At 48.1% G+C, this 20,791-nt stretch overlaps 2 protein-coding genes across 3 annotated transcripts; one reads left to right on the top strand and one right to left on the bottom strand.

Annotated features, from left to right (window-relative positions):
* Positions 1-41: 41 nt before the first annotated feature.
* On the bottom strand, positions 42-13,929 carry LOC120758064 (cullin-associated NEDD8-dissociated protein 1-like). 2 transcript variants are annotated; one of them, XM_040075846.2, is made up of 15 exons: positions 13,610-13,929; positions 11,344-11,487; positions 9,978-10,132; positions 9,438-9,561; positions 8,538-8,794; positions 7,827-7,932; positions 6,632-6,777; positions 6,177-6,469; positions 5,665-5,806; positions 3,576-5,081; positions 3,126-3,221; positions 2,274-2,443; positions 1,997-2,161; positions 1,586-1,693; positions 42-1,380 (listed from the first exon to the last, which is right to left on the bottom strand). In XM_040075846.2, the coding sequence occupies exons 1-15, from the start codon at positions 13,675-13,677 to the stop codon at positions 1,153-1,155; spliced, it is 3,708 nt and encodes a 1,235-aa protein (XP_039931780.1). In that variant the 5' UTR covers positions 13,678-13,929; the 3' UTR covers positions 42-1,152. The 2 variants fall into 2 exon arrangements, with proteins under 2 accessions (XP_039931780.1, XP_039931781.1); XM_040075847.2 differs by lacking the exon at positions 42-1,380 and having other exon boundaries at positions 1,669-1,779.
* A 56-nt stretch (positions 13,930-13,985) lies between these two features.
* On the top strand, positions 13,986-20,418 carry SEC13 (SEC13 homolog, nuclear pore and COPII coat complex component). Its single transcript, XM_040075845.1, has 9 exons — positions 13,986-14,067; positions 14,408-14,452; positions 15,423-15,538; positions 15,944-16,095; positions 16,610-16,743; positions 17,516-17,649; positions 18,120-18,240; positions 19,037-19,183; positions 19,552-20,418. Exons 1-9 carry the CDS (start codon positions 14,065-14,067, stop codon positions 19,660-19,662), a joined length of 963 nt encoding a protein of 320 aa, XP_039931779.1. The 5' UTR covers positions 13,986-14,064; the 3' UTR covers positions 19,663-20,418.
* Positions 20,419-20,791: the final 373 nt, after the last annotated feature.

Genomic DNA, 20,791 nt, shown 5'->3' with positions numbered 1-20,791 from the left:
CTCAAGGAGCAGTCATGGTGATGGTCAGTGAACTCGGGGCATGCAACTTCACAAGTGTATTTTATTTTCTATACCACCCAGACAACAGATGTCCTTTCACACAGCACTATAAATACTATTCACATCAACCACTCTGTCAAGAGAGAAAAGAAAGCACAGAGCAGTTCATGGCTAGAGCAGTGTGTCATGATGGCCTCATCCTTTAGTTGGCTGTTAAAACCTTTGTCTCTTAAGGCATTTTCTCTTGCACAAAGCAGGATTTGAGCACAACAGCCACTATGGTCTGTGTGCTTGCACCTCTGGCTCCTGACACTGACCACTGGTGCTCCTGCAGATGCCTGCTGCTGATGGGTGACCAGGACCAGTAGATCCTTGTGGCTGGTGACACCAACATTGAGGTCTCCAAGGGGAGAGAGAAGCCAGTTAGTGCAAAGCAAAGCTTTAAGCAGGGTTTGTCACTGAAACAATCACTAATCATCCCTTGGGGAAGACTGTTGAGGTATTTTGCAGTCAATACCATAAATACGAAAGCCAAGCAACAAAGCTTCATATTGCCCAAATGCCAGACTGAAGCCCCAGGAAGAGGGTGGGTTGTCAGGAACCCCCCCCTGCCCTGTGCAGCCTCTGCAGCTTGGCAGGCGCAAGTCTCCTTTCCCAAAAGGCCTGTGGGATGAACCCATTAATGAAGGCATGGCTTCCAGTTTTTAGCCACGTTTTTTTAGTTAAACACTATAAATACATTCTTGGGCAATTTAAGGTAGAAAGTGCATGTGCAGTGAGTGATTAAAAAAACTTTGTACTGCAGTAAGGAGTATCTGAGGAGGTAGTTTCCATTGTTCATGGAACCACAACTGTGATTGCTTTGTGCACCCCTTAAAACTTTAAAAAATGGGAATCATCTTCCAGCTCCTCCCTTACTTGAGGCTTACATTCCCCTGATCTCAGGTCTCATTCCAATTCTGAGGTGTCTGATAGGAGTGCAGCTGGATCGAGCCAGTCACGTCCAGCTGTCACATTTCACACATCCTCAGTTTCTCCTGTGCTGCCCAGGGACGTGGCTGTGGCAGGAGAGCAGCTCAGTGGCATTTGTTCCAACCCAGCTGGTGTCTGGCTGGGCATCCCAAGGGCAGAAGAGTTGTGGGGAAAAACATCTTAGCTCATGTCCATTGACTCTGAGGCAGGGAGGGAAGCAGAATCTTTCTGAATGCTCTCAAAAAGTGATGCCATTTCAGGACTGGATCTGATCTGGGATGAAAACTCAGCCATTGCTGGGCTTTTCTCCACCTCGGGGATGGTCAGGAGAGCAGCCACTGCCCGCATGGCTGAGCGCTTCAGCTCATCCTGCTTCTCAAATTCCTGCTTCACTGAACCGGCTTTCACCTGCAAATCCAAAGCCCTGTTTTCAGCTGGCATTTAGAAAAGCCCGTACAGGCAAGAACCAACACAGCAGCAAAGCCCAGCAGAGTATTTCCCAGCTGTGGAAACAAGGGAAGTGGGTGGCTCAGCAGCACTGGGGGAGAAGGGCAGGAGCAGAGGCAGCTTTGGGCAGCGCCCAGCCCAGGCCCTTGCAGGATGCTGCTCTTACCTTGCTGGAGCAGGTTGCCCGAAGGGGCTCGATCAGCCGCTCGAGCCGCTGCAGCACAGCGTTGGGGCAGAGCACCGAGAGCCGTGCCAGCATGATGAACGTCAGCATCTGGGCAGGAGGTAAACTGGTGTTGGTTCTCTGTGGCACCCGGCTCTGCTGACAGGCTGGGCTGTACCCGCACCTGGTGGGTTCCTCTGTGCTTGTGCAAGAAGCTCTGCTAAGAGCTGGAAATGCACCCCTGGCATGCCTGGAGCTGCAGCTGGCCCAGGTGTGTGCAGTGCTGCAGGTGTCTGCAAAGGCCAAGGGCCCTGGGGACACTGCACCCCCTGGCCCAGGGCTGTGGGGATACACAGCCCAGTTGCAGCCCAGGCGCCACCGAGAAAATGACATCAGTCAGGACACAGCACCTACCCGAATGTCATAGTGATCTTTCAGCCCATCCTCCACGTGGTTCAGGTAGTCATAGATGTCCACCCGGTCCAGGCAGCTTTCCAGCAGGGTGTACATGCACTCGAAAGCAGCTTTCCTCACATCAAGGCCATCATCCACTGTGTGCTTGAATGGCCCCATCTCTACCTGAACCGAGACAAAGTACAGCTGTCACCGAAGAGCAGACAGAGCAACAGCTCCACCTGGGCTTCACAGGCCGCTGTGAGTCACCGTGTGGCACCCAGCCGAGCCCCGTTACCTCCCGGATGAGCTCCCTTCGCACTTTGGTTTCATTGTACAGGCTGGGTAGCACTGTGTTCAGTAAATCCCGGATTAAGGAAGGCTTGTTGTGAGCAGCAGAATTAAACAGGGCTAAAGCCACACGGCGAACATTCAGGTCTGGATCTTGCAGAGTTTGTAAGAAGTCACCTGTGGGATAAGAACACATCAGTCAGTTCTGCAGCCAAGAGGCTGCAATATTTTTCCAGTATTTTAGAAGTATATTGGGGTATATTTCAAGGAGGCTGGTTATGAGAGCATTTATGGTGAAATAACTAGTGGCTCAGTCTGTCAGAGCCATTTGAGATGCTTTCTCTCCCTCCATTTGGGATAAAGAAACATGACTATCCTATGCATTTGAGCATAAAAACAAATGGTGTGACTAGGTGCCTCACCCTAAAGTCAAATCAGAAGCTTTGTTATTCAAGTAAGTTGTAGAGGATTTTTCTTAGATCCGATGTGATCAAACTTCTCTGAAACGGAAGGGCCAGTTTTATACAGCAGATCCATGTGTGGGCTCCCTGGACATCAAACACAACTCACGTACGTTATACTTTTGAAGATCCTTTTTGTGGGGTGCTGGAATTCTGAGTTTAAATGCAGAAAGAACTTAAGCACTCTAAAAAACAATGCAACATGCCCAAGAGTGAGGCATCAGTGCATTTAGAAGGATTCACAGTACAGTGTTGCTGTTTAACCCCAAAAGCTGAGAAACACTGATAAAAACTAACTGGACTAGGTACCGTTCACACAGGAGTGGAAAATCCCTGAGCTGCTAACAACACCCAACCTTTCCTGCCACCAGCTCACACCTCTGTCCAAACCAGCCTACCTATGCAGCCTTTCAGGAGAGCATCGATGGGCTGAGGCTGGTCTGTAATCGTGAACTTGATGGCAGTAACCACGGTGCTCCGGGCATGTGGGGAGCCTGCAAAGAAGAGAGGAAGAAAAACAGTGAAAAATCAACTCTCTACTAACTCTCTAGTACATATTCTGTCCTTGGTCCTGTTACATGTGTTACAGAGAAAAGGGAGTAGAGGATTCTTCTTATCAATTCTGAACCTGCTCCTGCACACTCTCCTTGTGTAGTCCCTGCTCTCAGCACCATCCCGCTCTTGTGTGGATCAGTGCTCCTCTGATCCCCCTTGCAGAGAGATCCATCTTGTGACTTGCTCTCCTCTCAACTGGCTTTGCTCCCTGTTGTACCCACAAGCAATTTACAAAATGAATTTCCATCAAAAGGCAGCAATTTCCCTGCTCTGGCCATTGCCCTACCCATTACCTGCTGACAGCTGTTTCCTCAGCCGGGGCAGCAGCTCAGCAGGGTTCACCAAAGTCAGCTTCCCCAGGCATTCTGCCACCACGTTGCGTGTCCCTTCCTCTGTGCACTCGCAGTGCTTGAAGAGCAGAGCCCAGATATCCTCCACGTAAGGCGTGAGGCTGTCAGCTGGAGAGGAGCTGATGACTTCCTTCAGGGAGTGCAGCAGCAGGTACTGTCGCTTGGGCTGGCTTCCGATCTCCTTCAGCATGAAGGGCAGATATTCCTTCAGATTCCCAACGCTGACACTGCCCAGCGCATAGGCGGCGGCGGATTTCACCTCTTCGCTGGGGGAAGCGAACGCGTCCAGGACGACGGTTCTGAGCTCCCTCTGAGCACTGAGGTTCGTGGTGCGGCCCACCTCTGCCAGGAAGAGGAAAGCCAGCACTTGAACAGCAGGGCCAGACTTGGGACTTTTGACATCCTGGACAAACTGGTTCACTGTGGCAGGGGCTTCCTTCGGGCAGGCTGAGGCCAGGGCTGCCACACACTTTGCGATGGAGTGATACGCCTGTTTGTGCAGCGTCAGCGAGGCCCCGGCCGAACCCGAGGAGTAAACGGGCGCTGTCAGCTGCTTCGTCAGCTCCGAGTAACCCACGGCAGCTGTCTTTGTCAGGACCAGTGCCTGGAAGAAGTCAATGATGGCGTTCAGGGCTCCTCCTTGAAGCAAAGGTGAGTGGACAAGCTGAAAGATTTCAGCAAGGACAGAGCCGCTGATCTTGGAGATACAGGACGGATAAACCTTGGCCAAAGTCGTGAGGAACACGATGGTCACCTGGGACACGTGCATGTCATTCTCAGTAATTAAGACAGGGAGCTCTGTTAGCACAGCCTCAATCATGGCAGGCTTGAGGCTGTCGCTGTAGTTCTTCACCAGGATGTCCAGAGCATTCAGAGTACTCAGTTTCAAGGCACGTTGATTCTTTCTCAAGAAGGAAGCTAGAATGGGGAGACCTTCCCCTAGGATGGGTCTCAAATCTATTTTAAGTGGAGAACTAGCAATTAAGGTTAATGCTTTGACTGTTGTCAGTCTGGTGATTTCATTTTTGAGCCTCTCCAGAAATATCTTCAAGGTTGGCTGGAGGTCAGTGCTTAAATGATCTCCCAAGTTGTAAATGATTTGTCCCATGCAGGAGATGGCACGTTCCTTAACTTCCTGGTCGATGTCAGCTGCCTTCAGCCGCTTCAGAGTACCAGGGAAAAGGTCCTTCACATAGGGCTTGGCATCAAAGGTGTAAGGTTTGTCCAAAGGCCTGATAACTTTCACAAGCTGCTGAGTTACCAGCAGAGCTTCTGACGTGATCTTATAAAAGGGGTCTCCGATACAGGTCACAACAGAGGGCAGCAGGGCTTTGACATGAGGGTGAAATACCTCAGGCTGGTGGTTGCAGAGAAGGACGTGCAGGAAGGACAGTGTGTCGATCCGCATGTTGGAGGAGCTGGATTTATCCGCCAAGGAGAAAACAATACCTGTGCAGAAGAAAATATGATGTCATATTTTTCCCAAAGAAGGAGGTTCATGGATCAAGCCAGGGACAATCACAGGAGACTTTTTTCATATTCACTATACAATCACACCACAAGCAAAGGCAGGACCTGAGCCTTCCAGCAGTAGGATGCTTCATAAGCCCACAGGCCAGAGAGCTCAAAAAAAAGTGGTGGTGCAAATTAAAGAATCAGTCAATATAAAGATTTTTTTTTTTTTAAATGCCACTGCATTTTGCAAAAGAAAATGGCATTTATATTTCTGATCTCACTGTGGTAACAGCACAATTCCAGCTGTTTTCAAAGGAGGCTGGAATAGGCCCATCCAAAAGCATCTTGTCAAAGGACTGTGGAAATGAACTTGATGTTTTTATCCTGGCCTTCAGTGCAGAGGCCACAATATGGGAGCTGTTCAGCACATCAGCACAGAGCAGAACTTCATGTGTTTGTCCTAATGGTGAGTAGAATAACTCTCAGGGATAAAACTGGAACACACAGGCAAGAAGCACGTGTTCAGAATGGATTTTGCCAAGCCTGCTGCTTCACCCCAGACCACAGACAAGCTTACCAGGGATAAGTGCAGGTATATGATCTGCCAGGCAGCCAGGAAGAACACTGGCCAATTCTGTCAGAAGGCTGAAACAACCCTGTCTTGATTTGATGCTCTTTTCTTTGAGCTGCTTGTGCAAGGCCTTGATGATGTTGGGAACCTGCAGTTTGGAGAACCAAATGAGAAGGGGACACCTCAGTCAACCAGCTGCTCTCAGAGGCTCACTCTGGTACATTTCTACCACAGTTTATTCAATGAATTTCCTGAGCAACAGCTGTAGTAAGGCACCAGCCAGACACCTCACCGAGAAGCCACCTGCCTCAGCCTGCACACATGCCAGGGCAGTGCTGGCTGTACCCTCACGCTCCTGTGCTGTGCCAGCACTCTTCCCCTGGGCCAGTAAACTGCCAGCCCTCTGGATCTGGGGCCCTCTAGATGCCTACCCCAGGGCTCCTTCAGCTAGCCACATTCTCAAGGTACCTATTTCTCATTGCTTTGTGATTTAACCCAGCCGCCACCTGCTCACACACCTGGTTCTGAAGCATTGTCAGGGGAACATCATCTTTGCCAGAGGCATCAGAAGAGTGCAGCCAGCTCTGGGTAGGCAGTGTTTGCTTCAGTAAGGAGATGTAAGCATTGAAGATGTCAGCTTTGACATTCTCCTCCCTCTCTTTGAACCTGCTTATCAAGGCTGGGGAGAGAGTTCTGTAGAAGTCCTGCAGGAGATCGTGCCTGCTGCTGACAATGGCCTCCAGGCACTTGGCCGCAGCCCTTCGGACCTTCCAGCTGATGTCATCATCGTCACTGTACTCATCGTCACTTTCTGCAAACAACACAAGGGGAAACAAGGTACAGCATTATGAGAAAACTGGAGCTAAAGGATCGCTTGATACTCAGAGCTGCCCTCTCCAGGAGGAGAAAGCAGGAAGGGGAGAAATGTTAACCCCGTGTTCTGCTGAGCACAGCCATCCTCACAAGCAGGCACCTTGCTCTTCATCCTCCCCATTTTCAGTTTCCATCATCTCTTCCTCTTCCTCCTCGTTATCATAGTTGTAGTTTGGGTCGAAGGTAATGTACTTCAAACACAGTCCCATCACACTTGAGATGTGAGGGTCCATTTCCTTCGGGCACCTATCACAAATGAAAATTTTAAGAGTTTATTAGAGACCAAGCTGTTTTAAATATCCAGATAATACTATTAATCTCAAAAGGATCACAAAGTGTTTCACAGAGCATGTGAACATTTTGATAACATAAGCTAAACCGAAGATGCTCCTTCCTGCTGTGCATGAAGCAAAGCCACATTCCCCTATGGGGAAGATGCAATAATTTTTACAAGAACAAATAAATGTATCAACTGCCTTCACTCTGTTGGGACGACTGAGTAAAAACCAGAAGATTTGACAAGGAGGAGGGAATAGTTTTGCTCAATGTGGCCTTGCAGCTGGGAATGCTAAAGATGTCAGTGTGGGAAAAATCTATTTATTATACCTACATCCTCTGCGTGTTTTCAGAAGTACAATTCCTGTGGAGAGATAATACACTCTCACAGACACGTTAAAGAGAGGCAGGCAGCGAGCCCCCTTGCCCTTCTCTCAGCTGGGATAACTAAGCCAAACAGAGCCTGTGTCCCTATGTGTCTCCATCACCCAGCATTATTAGCAAAGTAATGAAATAAACCTACTGTGGGCATTTCAGCTGTGGTTTGATGGTGGCCCTGTATGTGCCAATTCACACATACACACCCTGGTTGAACCCTCCCTTCCTAGGAGAACACCTCAGCAGCTCTGCAGGGCTCCTTTTCCAAGCAGGAAATGTTTGACCAAACAACAGGAGAGCTGCAGCACAGCAGCTCTTCTGCCCAACCCCCTTGCCTGCCTCCAGCTCCCTCCATGCACCAGGAGAGAGGCAGTTCGCTTTGGCTAAGGAATACTCCAAGGACAAGGAAAACTCCCACTCCTGCAAAACCAATACAGGACAGCCTCACACGCTGAGGTAAAGCAGCTCCTGATTCCAGTCCAAGTCTGCATGTGCAGAAGAAATTTCATATGTGAACTTCTTCCCAACAGGAATACTTGCAGGAAGGCCCTCCTTCGAGGATGCTGAACGTATGGATATTTACACCAAGAGGACACAAGAGACCACTGAATGGTGCAGAGGCATTCCCCAAGGGTACACACCTTCTCACAAAGGACTCAAAGGCCTGGAAACAGTACTCTCGCAGCTCGTCATCATCCACATTACAGTACTGAACAATCAGAGGAATTATCTTCTCCAGGTGTTCGCCTGGGAAAGAAAAAGCAAGCAGCAGTGAAAAACCATTCCAGCCTTCACTCACTTGGGCAGCTGACAGCTCAGCCACCTGCCACTTCCTTCCTGTGTCTGGCAGAGCATTCCTGCCCCAGACCTCACAGGCTAGGAGCCAGCAGCCCACCAAAACCAGCTGTGCTGGTTTTCAGCAGCTGATCCCTGCTCCCTGTCTGCAGCCCCTTCTTGGCATTTCAAAGGAAGAGCTGTGATTAGAGATCTCTTAGGACCTAATCTCAACTCTGGCAGGTCTTTTAGACAAGTAATACAATATGTTGCCATCCCCTCTGTCATTTAAAAGGGGGTGAATCCATTGACCTAGTTCACAGAGGTATTAATTCAAATCAGGGAAGTGCTGCAAGATCTTCAGGGGAAGATCTTAGTCATTAGCGAAGGGCAGTCAGAGAGATACTCTGGTGTCTCCTTTCCAAGTGGAGATCAGAGAACCAGACCAGAACCACAGAGGGGATCACAAGCACAAGCCACTAATACATTAAGAACAACGAGCACTCTTACCACTAAGAGGAGCTGCTCTAAAATGCATGTACATTTCAAGCAGCATCATTTCAAGCTGCTCATCCTACCTATGCGGTGCCCAGCCTGCCTGCTGATGCCGGCCACACACTGAATGTACGTCCTGGTGGTAGATGTAGACTCGTTCCTCTTCAGCTCCGCCAGCAGATGCTCTGTAAGCTCTGAGAAGATGTTTCCACTGCAGGTCAAGACCAGGTGCCCCAAGGCAATGATGGCCCGTTTACGTACTGCCAGCCTGGGGCTCGTCAGCTGGGGCAGCAGGCATGACAGGATGGAGGAATGGAATGAGTAGAGTGTTCCTCCTAACCTACAATGAACAGAACAAGGCACAAGGTGAAACTCAAAGGCTCAGAATAAAAGCCCTCTTGGCAGCAACAAATCTAAAAATCCTTCAGCTATGGAGACTTCATGCACATTGTGGCAAGGGGGAGGAGAAGTGTGGGTTTGTCATTTTGGTCTGAGCACTGACTTGGTCTGTAAAACACAGGTAGAGGTTATTTGTCTCCATCATGGAGGAGTTTTTGACTGTGTCCTTCTGGATGACCCAAGGGTGTGCTAATAATTTCCTGCATGCAGATGACATACGACACTGTCACTCTGACTTATGCAACAAGAGGCAGCCAGGAAAAAAAAAAAAAAAACATGTGATGGGCTCATAGGGCTAAAATAAACCTCCCTGCTTCACCCTCACTCTTCCATGTTTGTGTGAGCTAAGCTTCTGTGGGATCCATCACCAGAGACACTGCTGTTCCCAAGCACAGAAAGGCTTGGCCTGTTATCTCTCATCCCTGCCCGGAACCTGCTCTACTCAGATATTTTCTAGGAACAGCCAACAAAATCCAGTGTTTTTAAGTCTCAGTAATAGGATTATGGAAATAAAGAAACCAAAAGCAAACACATCCCTGCAGCCCCCTTTTATGCACAGCTGCCAGAAAGAAATCCTCTGGTACCTGCTCAGCATATCTGACAGAATGTCAAGAGCTTCCAGCTGCACGGACACATCCTCCTGCTTGCCAATGGCTCCTGTCAGCTGGGCTGTGATCTTTTTGCACACATTTGCTGTCATGCTGGAACCTGCAAGAGAGATATTTTTCCCTACTGTCAGTTAACAAGGAGTCTTTTTGCTGCTAGGAACCATTCAATCCCTTGTACACTGAAAAAAGAAATCATCACTGGGAGATCTAATCAGGACAGATTAATGAGATTGCTGCAGAGAAAAATCCTATCACTGGGAGCCTCAGGTATCCCCTGAAAAGCTGATGCATTTTGGGGGGATACATAGTTCCAAATACAGCTCAAGTTTTCATTTCATTCCATCTTTCATACCATTGGTACCTCAGCTCTACTGTCCTTCCTGATTTCACAGGTTATCCTCTGGCAGGTGAGTAAAGAATCGGTAACTTTTAGGCTCTGGACTTTACATTTTCCCCCTGTTTGCCAAAGGCCATGACTCCCCGTTCCTCAGTGACAAATGGGGACAGACAGTGTACCTGTGGCAGCTGGTGGCAGCTCAGAAATAACTGTTTTGAGGCCAATGCTGGAGATATCTCGCAGCTGCTCCTTGTCTGACAGCATGTTCGTACAGAGCGTATCCACGATGGTCTCCACCTGGTACTCCTTCACTTTGCCAACCAGTGGGCCCAGGCTGCGGGAGGAGAAGCCAGTCAGGATGAAGGGCCTAATCCAACTGTCCAGGTCCTTCAAACCGCCACACAGCTCCTTCTTAAAGATCCTGGCCACCTATCTGGGAATGACTGACATTCCGCTCTAAGCATCTCCTTAGGCACGGAAAGGGAATATTCCTGGTTCCATTTTGAGGCCTCCTCATTATAACACTCTGGATGGATGAGAGATTGCAATGAGTATGGACTTACTGCAGATACAACCAGAGATTAACAGGCAAAGAAGTTGAGAAGTTGGTCCTCTGCTCAGTGCCCAATTGTTTTGCTTTAAAACCCAGCATAAACCAACCCAAACCAGGCAGAAACAGGAGCAGGGCCAAAAAAAGTTAGGACAGTGGGAGTCAAAAGGAAAGGGCCAAAGATTACAGGGAAAGAACAGGGATAGTAGCAGCACGTGGTTGAAAAGAAGGGAATATGAATAGGATCCACAGCAGGAAAAAATAGAGGAACCCAAAGTTGTCTTTAAATGGCCCAGCTTTCTGGAGCCCTAGAGCCATTCAAAGGCATTTCTAGACTGAACAGGCCCACTTAGCCATGCTGGGGAAAGAGATGGGAAAGACACGTCAACAGCAGGATCTCTTTATCAGCGGATTCACTCAGAGGAACCTGCTGCCTTTGTTCATTTTGATTTAAAAAAAATGGGAATGATCAAAGGCAAAGCAACAGCACAGGCTGCACTCAGAGTAAGGGCAGGGAAAAATCCAAGTGCATTATAAAGTTCAAAGAAAACTCTCTTGAAGAAAAGGATTTGCACCTGAAATTAAAGTCCATAAGAGCTGTACATGTTTAGTACCATTGCTATCAAAGACACAACCATGGAGAAATTCGGCACTGGATTTCAAAGCCTGAGAGAGGTCAAAAGCTTGATGACCAAAATTTTAAACTGTGCTTCTCCCAGAAGAAATAAAATCTTAGGGATCTGCCTTCCATATGGTAGGGTTTATAACAGGAACACTGAAGTACTTCCAAAATAATTTCTTGCTGCCCCTTGTACAGAGAGAAGAAGTGCAGTGCCCGCAAGAGAGGGCAAAGTCTCTTGCAAAGGAGGGCAAAGTCCCTTGCAAAGGAGGTTTGAGGGAGGTGTCAAGGGCCAGGCTCTGCTCTCACACACTCTCTGCAGTCTGTGATGGCTTTATTAGCCAGGGAACATGGCTATTACTGTCTAGGCTCTTACCATTTGACAGCAAGGTTCTGCACTTCCCCATTTTTGTCCTCCAGCAATTTCAAAAGCATTTTCACAACTTTTTTCTCACTGTCTTCATCTAGTTTTATTGAGTCTTTCTGCAGTTCCATCATCAGGTCATTGGTGGCCATAAACCTGAAACGACACAGGGAAAAAGTGGACTGGCTGATGTGCAGACACAAATGCATCACCTTTGCATCACCTGGGACAGAACTTGGCAACGGGTGCTTGTATGGAAACAGACTACCAAAGAATAACTTACAACACTGTCTAAGAAAAAGGAAAATTACTGCTATCTTACAAGTAGATAACTACCTAACAGGAGTCAGGTAAACAAAAACTCTAAAAGTGGCACTCAGCATGTTATTTTTTTCTCAGCGACTAAGTGAAGATGGTTAACTATGACAGAAAAAAATCATGATGGGTTTTTTCACCAATTTTTCACCTGGCCTAGGAAAAGCAGTCTGGGGGTCTAAGAATGCACCTAGTGCTGTTCTTTCTGGCTAACTTACCACTGATATTTTGACCACACACATGGACAAGCCCTATCACTTTCAAAAATGAAAAAAAGTCATAACTCCATGCAAACTACACCTCAGAAGTGCGGTAGGCTATATTTAGGTTTCTGTAAGCAAAACCAATCGAGTAGTTATCACGCCAGATTAGAAAGAAAAACTAAGACCAAACTGACAGTCAGTTTTTTAACAGGAACAAAATGGATATGGAGAAATTCTGGAAAGTATCTATTTTCCCAGGAGTAGGAAATGCAAAAGATGCCAGTATAGGAGCTGGAGGGTCTAAGAAGTCTCAGTGTGGCTGTCATGTGTTAGCTGCTTTTCAGTGTTAGCCCTGCACAGAATGGATGTCTAACAGGAACCACAAAGTTCTTCTCTCTTGTTACAAAATGACAGCCCCTTTTGAAATTAGGCTCTGATGTCACTCATTGAGTACATAAGAGCTCTCATGTACAGGTCATCGTTTGAGGCTTCAGTCTGCAAGCCCATTCCAGAGCAGCAATGAGGTATATCTGGAACAAGGGACTGCTGTGGTGTTCCATAACCAGCCTGAAATCCAGAGTGAGAAAACAGCAGCAATGTGCCCTGAGATGTTAACATGCAGTCTATTTCTGATTCTGCAGGAGGCTCTTCAGCTGCACTCTACAGTTCAGGGTCTGTGTCAAACCAGCATGACCAATTATGGCCACAGGCTGAACAGAGCCTTCCACGGCAACACATCCAGCTTTGGACTCGCAGCCTGCTGCCACGCTGCCCCAGGACCTTGGGATCTCACAAAGAGATCCATCTGTGAGGGGGGAACAAGAGAAACTTGGTCCTATAACAGATCATGTTTGGCCATGTGCTGGGAGGAAGTGGTTCTGCAGTACCTCTGTGACATAGCATGTGCTGGGTGTTGGGCACACCTCGTTTGGAGTGTTAACTGTAAATTCTTTGAACTGTTGGTACAACTGCTCCATCATTGACTTCTTTATAAAGTACCTTTTTTAACATCTGAGAACATCAGCAGCTTCTACAAAAACCCTACTTTTATGCTATTACTAACCCCTCTCTTAGACCTCAAAATACCAAGTCTGGCCCAAACATTCCCTTTCAGGTTGGTACTGAGAGAATATGCTCAGGGGTGTAATCTTTCATACATGTCAGTTTCAATTGCTTTTTATAGAGTGCCTTACACATCGAGCCATCTGCCTAACCCTAAAAAGATATCAACTTTTTTGCTGATATAAACAAAGAAATAAAAGCATCTCAGTCCTGTTAGGGAAGCACATTCTCCTGTGACAGAGAAAAAGCTCTCCAGGCAGCCTAAGCACAGCCAGTACGAGCAACATCCGTCACCCAGGGACATGGGGATCTTCTCACCTCTTTTAGGGCACTGACTATCTCACAAGTTATCAAAACAAATTAGAAGCATTTCTGCTATGGTGTTCTTTATTCACGAAACAAAAAAACAACTTGAAGTCCAGCTGCCCAGACTTATTCCCCCTTCCACTTTCATCAAGCACCAATCTAGGCGAGAGAGGGGAGCACCGCTGGTTTCTCTACCTTCCCTCCTCAGCTAGGACACAGCCGGCTTGAAACCCTGTAACTAAAGCTGATGCAAATCTCAGGTCTCCTGCACACCCGCTCGCAGCGCGGAAGGAAGGACCCCTGTCTGGGCAGCCCCCTCCTCCCAGGGCCCCGAGGCGCCGTTCGCGGGTGGCTGCCGCCCGCACGGCCCGTCCCGTGCCGCGGTGCCACACCTGAAGTCCTTGTCGGTGGAGGTCATCTTCTCCAGCAGGCTGGAGATGTGGTACGACACGCTGGCCATGGCGGAGGGCTCTGCGGGCCCCGGGATCGCCGCCCGCTCCGTTCCGTGCCGGGTGGCCCCAAGGCGGCGGGAGGAGCCGGGCCAGGCGGCTTCGGGGGCCGGGGAGGAGGCTCTGCCGATAAATGGTTCTGTGCGGGCCCGGGCGGTGCCTCTGGCCGCTCGGCGGGCTGGGCTCGGGGTGCCCGGGGCAGGACAGGACAGTCCCCGCTCCCTCCGCTCGCCCTCTCGTGCCCAGCGAAGGCAGTGGCCGCCCCCGGAACCCGGCACGAGCGGAACGTCGTCGCAGGCGGGCGGGGCGCGGCGGGGCCGGTTGTGCGCGGACCGGCGTGCCACGTCTGAGCGCGCGGGCAGAGGCCGGGCCGGGAGCACCGCGGGGTCGCTGCCGCCATGGTGAGACGGGGGCGAGGGGGCACGGGCCGGGACCAGCGCCGGGGGGCCGGGACCAGCGCCGGGGGAACGGGGCGGGAGGGAGCGGAGCCGGGCAACCGGCGGCGTCCCGGTGCGGGGTCCGACCGCAGCCGGCTGCGGCCTCCCGTCTTGGCTCAGGCAACCCGGGGCACGGCACAGGGTATACGGGGCACCGGGCACGGCGCAGGGTACACCGGGTACGGCACAGGGTACACCGGGCCCAGCTGCTGCCCCCGGCTGGGCGGCCGGGAATGGACTGGGGCTCCAGGGGCCGCGGCCGCGCGTTAGTGCGCTGAGCTTGTTCTCTTCCTTCTCCCCGCAGGTTTCGGTCATTAACACCGTGGACACGTCCCACGAGGACATGATCGTAAGTGTGCCGGGAAGCTGCTCCGCCCGGTCCGGCGGCTGCTGTAACAGAATTGCTGTGGGGCTCTCTGTGAGCACTGAGGGCAGCATCTGTGTGCCCGTGTAAGAGCACACTCGTGGGATGTTGGATGCAGAATGCTGTCTGAAATCCTGATCTTGCCATTTTATACTGTGTGCAGAGGAAGACTTGGCTCGGAGGAAAGGGGAAATGATTTTAAATCATAATTTTCATATGCAGCCTTGTTTCTGCCCATTTCTGTGAAATAACAGAGATGTGTGTATATTTGCTGGTACAGAACTTCGGCTGATAAAAATGGTCTTCTGTCCGTAAACGTGGATGTTTCTGGGAGTAGATGTATTAGTCTGGGTAGAAAGAAAGGAGGAGGAGCCCAGGTAGGTGAGCCTAGTTTTTCAGGAAGAATTTCTTCACAGAAAAGGCTATCAACCATTGGAAAGGGCTGCCCAGGGAGGTGGTGTAGTCACCATCCCTGACGGTGTTCAGGAAGTGACTGGATGTGGTACTGAGTACTCTTGTCTAGTGACAAGTTATAATCGGGCAAAGGTTGTAGTCAGTGACCTTGGAGGTTTTTTCCAGCCTTAAAAGATCCTGTGGTTTGGTGGTGGTGGTGAAGTTTCAAACATAATTAAGAGTAGTATTTGCACACCCATTTTACATATTAAGAAACAGAAATACATAACTGGTCACTGCTTTTTAGTCAGCAGCCTGAATTCCCTGTCATGAAAATGCTGTGGACTGCTGCTCAGAATTCTGTGGATTCTTTCTGTATAATATTTGTATAGCTATTGGAGAAGCAGCTGGGGAAACAAATTGCTTTTGTGGCATGTCTGAATTGTTTGAAACTGTTCTTTTGACACTGCCACGTAGGGCCTGGGGTGTCTGTGCTGCAGTGGGGCTGGTCAGCAGGCTGAGCACGCCATGCTGAGCGCAGCTCTCCCTGCTCTCCTTGCAGCACGATGCACAGATGGATTACTACGGCACGCGCCTGGCTACCTGCTCCTCAGACCGATCCGTGAAGATCTTCGATGTCCGGAACGGGGGGCAGATCCTCATTGCAGACCTGAGGGGGTGAGATGTCACAACAGGAAAGGTTAATCAGGGCAAAATCTCGATGCTTTATCCTTTTGCCCTTGGGCAGCACAAAGTGCAGGTTGAATTCCAGGGTGAATTTCTGCAAGACTCTGCTGAACAATTTCTCAGAGCTGGGGGGAAGTGGACAGAGCCCCAGTGAGAAACACAGTGGTCATCCATTTAGTACTTTGCACCTCTGATTTTCAAGAAGTAAAATGTAGTAATACAAGTTGGAATTGTTTTCTGTGACAGTGAGAGCCCTGTGTCAGGGCACTAACATTGCCATCTTAGCATTATCCATTCCTTATGTCCCAGAACAGCGATTCACAATAGTGATCTGTGAGGCAGCTACAGCTGGAAGGGGTTTCTCTCAGCTTTTTGAAATTATGTTGTTTCTTGCAGGCATGAAGGTCCTGTGTGGCAGGTTGCCTGGGCTCATCCTATGTATGGGAATATCTTGGCTTCCTGTTCCTATGACAGGAAGGTTATTATCTGGAAGGAAGAAAATGGCACTTGGGAAAAGACCTATGAGTACACGGGACATGATTCCTCAGGTATGGAGGGTTGGAGTGTGGAGCTGGGGAAGTGAGGGGATTTGGGTAAGACTGAAATAATTGTGTTAGTGTTAAGGAAGAAAACCTCTGTCAAAAAGAAAAGGATAAAAACTGAAGAGAGTGTAAATCTATTCACCCCTAAAAGGACATTTCCCTGAAGTTGTATTGCCAGAAAACCCACTACTGATTTATACCATAGTCAGCTTTCAAATAAAGATGGCAGAGAATGGAATTGAGGAAAATACTGTCTGTTTCCAGTAAGAAAAACTGCATTTATCATGCTGTATTTTGTTTTAAAACGGAAACTATTGTGTTCAGATGATTCACCCTCCCAATGCAGATCTGTTACTCAGTAAACAATGCTAACTGGCTGGTTTTTGCTGAAATCTGACTCATTCTCAGCTTTCAAAACCACTTGCTTTTTGTGACTGTGCCACTAATACCAGTACATGAATTGGTCAGTCGGTTTTAGGTAGTCCCTGTGCGGTAATCTGGTCTGTCTCCCCCTTCCCAGTGAATTCTGTCTGCTGGGCACCACACGACTATGGACTGATCCTGGCCTGTGGGAGCTCTGACGGGGCCATTTCCTTGTTGAGCTACACGGGTGATGGGCAGTGGGAAGTCAAAAAGATCAGCAATGCACACACGGTGAGTCTGGTCCTTTAGAGCAGGCCAGAGTTCCCAGAGCTACAGATAACACCAAGGTGATGACTCAGAGACTTGACTAGATGAATACTGAAATGCAATGAAATTATGTGAAACATCCAGAACCAAGAATAGTTTAGGTTCATTCAGAGTAGGCAGGTGTACTTCTTAGTCACTAAAATGAAGTGGAAATATGATGAAGTTCACTAAACAGCACTGGCAACGCCTCTTTATTGGGCGTTATTGTTAAACACAGTGCTGAAAGTTACCTGGTAAGAAATGGCCTTGATCCTAAGAATACCTGCACCAGCTGGAAAAACTGTGGGACTTCTGTTTCTCACAAAATTGTGGAGATTTCTGTTTAAGCAGAATGTAATAAGCTAATGGCAGTGGCCCCCAGTAGAAGGAAATTTGGCTTAGGACCAAAGGTTCCTTCAAGTCCTGTATTCCTAAATCTTAGCAATTGTGTGTACCTTTTGTCTTTGCAGTTTCTGTCTCTGTCTCCCCTGTTTACACATGCAAGATGAACTATTTTGTGTGCAAGTACCCTTAGCTACCTCAGGCTTTCTGAGTAAGTGCCTTAGTGAGGCTAGACTGCATCTGGATTTCTTATTCATCCGATGTTCATCCAGCATTGCACAAGACTTTGGTTTTTCTGAGATGGGCTTATTCCCCACTCTCAACAGAGAGTATGCTCTTCACCCCCTCAGCAGCCTTTATCTATTTACTTAATTAAAATAAGCAACTTTTAACAGTGATGTTTTTTGTTAACTAGATTGGATGTAATGCAGTTAGCTGGGCTCCTGCTGTTGTACCAGGGAGCCTTATAGAACAGCCTTCTGGTCAAAAGCCGAACTACATCAAAAGATTTGCATCTGGTGGCTGTGACAACCTGGTCAAGATCTGGAAGTAAGTGCCGTGTTGCCAGATAAAACCTGACACTTTGGGATTTGAGTGTCCCTGTTAGAATCTCAAGTAATATTTTCAGCATCTCTATTGTATTATCTTTGAAGTGTTTTAAAAATGGAAACTTAGTGACACACAATATGTTCCATGGTTCCTGCAGTTTGTGTCAGCCCTGTGTGATCTTGTCTCCAAGGGTGGCTTTCTAATGGTCTTTGGTTACCACTTTGGTAAGAGCAGGTTTCTGACAGTAACTGAAGGTCAGAATCTCATTACCTGTGCTGCTTTCTGTTCCCTGGAAAGGTTTATGTCAGTTTAAGGTGTTGGGATTTTTGGAGAAGCGGGGAACACTTGTGCTTTGTATTGTGTTGATGAACAAGGAGTCTGAATACTACAGTCCAAAGCCTTCCTGAGCAGGGGATGAGATGATGAAGGATGCTGCCACAACCCTTCTGACTGTAAAGTTGTGTTTTCAGGGAAGAAGAGGGTCAGTGGAAAGAAGAGCAGAAGCTAGAGGCTCACAGTGACTGGGTACGAGATGTAGCCTGGGCTCCATCCATAGGTTTACCAACCAGCACCATTGCTAGCTGCTCACAGGTGAGGTTTCTTTGGAGCAACAGAGGCAGGCACTTGGTGCGCTCTCTTCTATGTGCTTCCCTCCCCGTTTCTCTACTAAAGGAGTTGGAGTGATAGAGTTGCTGTAACAGGTCCTCTTGGCAATCCTTTGCCATATCGGTCTCTGCATAAGAGCCTTTGATTCCTCTTCCTCCCAAGCTCAGAAGCCCAGCAGAAGCATTTCTGGACAAAGGTTTATGTGTGTGTGTGTGTGCCTCTGGACCAAAGACTGTCTTTTGTTTTGAAAATCATGGGCAGGATGGTCTCACTAGGAGGAAGACCTTCCAACTAATGTCATATTTTAGTGTTTCAGGATCAAATTTACTGAACTTCCTTCTAAAAATACTGTTTTCCAATAACTGGCAATATTAATCAGCTCTGATGTCCTCAGCCTTCATACTGACAGTTGTGTTCTTGCTGCTAATTTATAAATGATTTATTTTTTTTAATATCAAGAAGACTACTTAGTGAGCTCCTGCCATGTGACTGGAAAACAAAATCTCACTCTGGGGAAGTATTTCAGCTGATATATATGTATTCTGGGGGCTCTTCTTTGGTATTTGCAAGTCATTGTTTGTTGGTAGCTTTTCTTATCAGAGCTGTATTCCTGCCTTGCCTTTTATACATAGCAAGGAGACAGCCCCCTTGCTATGCTGACCACAAATCCATGCAGACACGTCAAGGGGTGGTGTCTGAGCTGTGATTTGGAAGTGTAGCTCCAAGAGCAAATTTGGGTTATGTTTCTTGTGCCCAGCCAACTTGGTCTCTGCTTTTGCAGGATGGCCGAGTGTTTATCTGGACATGTGATGATGCCTCTGGAAACTCCTGGTCGCCAAAGCTGCTGCACAAGTTCAATGATGTTGTCTGGCATGTGAGCTGGTCCATCACTGCCAATATCCTTGCAGTGTCTGGAGGAGACAACAAAGTGAGTACTGCTGCCTTGGCTTTTTACCCCTTGTGCCCTGTTTCCAGAGGAGCTGAGATGAGCGTGTTGTCGTGTGTTTAACACAAGGCTGTCATAGTCTCCCTTTGCTGCAATGGGGACATTTTTTTTCTTCTGATTAATCAAGAGGGCTGGAAGACTTTGACCTTTGGAAAACTACTTGCACTGCATTCTGAGTCCTTACTGGAGGGCAGAAATGCAGGGTGAACTTGATTTTGTGGGGTACTGACAATTCACATACTCTCCTCATATGACTGCAGGCTATCACCAAACCCTTTCTGTGGTAGCTACAAGAAAAGGGGAAACAGAATGTATTTAAAGCTGAAAGCTGTTCCTGCTCTCTTTTTGAGGTAACACTGTGGAAGGAGTCGGTAGACGGACTGTGGGCGTGTATCAGTGATGTGAACAAGGGCCAAGGTGGGGTGTCTGCTGTGACAGAAGGGCAGCAGAATGAGCAGTGATGCACATTTGAAAACTCCAGCTGCAACAAGTGATCGCTGTCCCTGATTTGCCATGTGTCTTCAGCTGGATGAGAACTGATTTTATCTAAACTGGACATGAACATGGGAAACAATTATCCAATTTTATGAGCACTCTATTACTGGGAGGCTACAATATGTTGATAATCAGCCTTAATTGACATTCCCTTAAATTTAAGGTAAACAGTATAGCCAAGTACTGTGCCTGATACTACTCCTCGATGCTGTAGGAATTACTCCCTGCTTTTCTGGTTTAGGGGTCAAATTTGATTGTTTGTACTGTGGTCAGTTCATGCACTTGAACAGAACACAGGGAAGCTGTCAAAACAATGAGGTGTGAACTCCTTTATGCAAGGGGACAAATACTCTGTGCCCTCAAAGACCAGAGCTTTGTTTCAAGTGAGGGAAAGGGCTGGTGGAGTTCTCAGGTTAGCTGGTAGTGTGCTAGCTAGCCCTGTTGGTAACAGCGACATTGTACTTGTGTCTTTCTGAAAATAATGTGCTTGGCCAGGTGAAAGTCTCTATGCTTTCTTGAAGATGAAAAGGAGTAGTGGAATGCATATGTCTTCTGCTTTACAATAATCTCAAACTGGGTTATTTGACCAACATCAATAAATCAAACCATGGTTTGAAGACTTTTTGGTTTTTTTAGTCACACTTCTGTACTGTACCTCAGTTGTTTGAATTTTTTGTTGTTGTTGTTGAGATACCAACAGAATAAAATCCTATTGGTTAAAACCTGGTGTGCTGTATTAAATAATCTTTTCACAGGACCTGAACCCATTCACACACTTTGAAGTCGTTTTTAAAAACCAACGTTAGCCAGTGTTCTATGAAGCGCTGAAAAGCGACAGCCGCTCCTTTATTACAGTCGCGGCCGTCCCACCGCCCCTCAGGGCACGGCCCCGCCCCTTGGCGCTGATTGGCTGTGCCGAAAAGGGCGGGAAGGGCTCCCCTCAGCCACGGCCCGCCGGTACCTCAGCAATCTTTGTATTCATTGTACGGTGAAATTTTTCTCTAGAGCCATCAGAAAGGGAAAAAAAATCAGCTATTTGACAGTGAATGAAGACTGAATAAACATGTTTGTACTAACTACTACTGAGAGCAAAGT

The sequence above is a fragment of the Hirundo rustica genome, chromosome 12 (assembly GCF_015227805.2).
Source record: "Hirundo rustica isolate bHirRus1 chromosome 12, bHirRus1.pri.v3, whole genome shotgun sequence".
Lineage (NCBI taxonomy): Eukaryota > Metazoa > Chordata > Aves > Passeriformes > Hirundinidae > Hirundo > Hirundo rustica.
This window is presented reverse-complemented; position numbering and strand designations above follow the sequence as displayed.

Coding starts and splice junctions, on each gene's coding strand:
- LOC120758064 (XM_040075846.2), bottom strand. CDS start 13,677: ATGGCCAGCGTGTCGTACCACATCTCCAGCCTGCTGGAGAAGATGACC. Junction 6,778..7,826: donor TTTGAGTCCTTTGTGAGAAG/GTGTGTACCCTT, acceptor CATTTGTGATAG/GTGCCCGAAGGAAATGGACC. Junction 5,082..5,664: donor TATACCTGCACTTATCCCTG/GTAAGCTTGTCT, acceptor TCTTCTGCACAG/GTATTGTTTTCTCCTTGGCG.
- SEC13 (XM_040075845.1), top strand. Junction 15,539..15,943: donor CTCATTGCAGACCTGAGGGG/GTGAGATGTCAC, acceptor TGTTTCTTGCAG/GCATGAAGGTCCTGTGTGGC. Junction 16,744..17,515: donor AGATCAGCAATGCACACACG/GTGAGTCTGGTC, acceptor TTTGTTAACTAG/ATTGGATGTAATGCAGTTAG.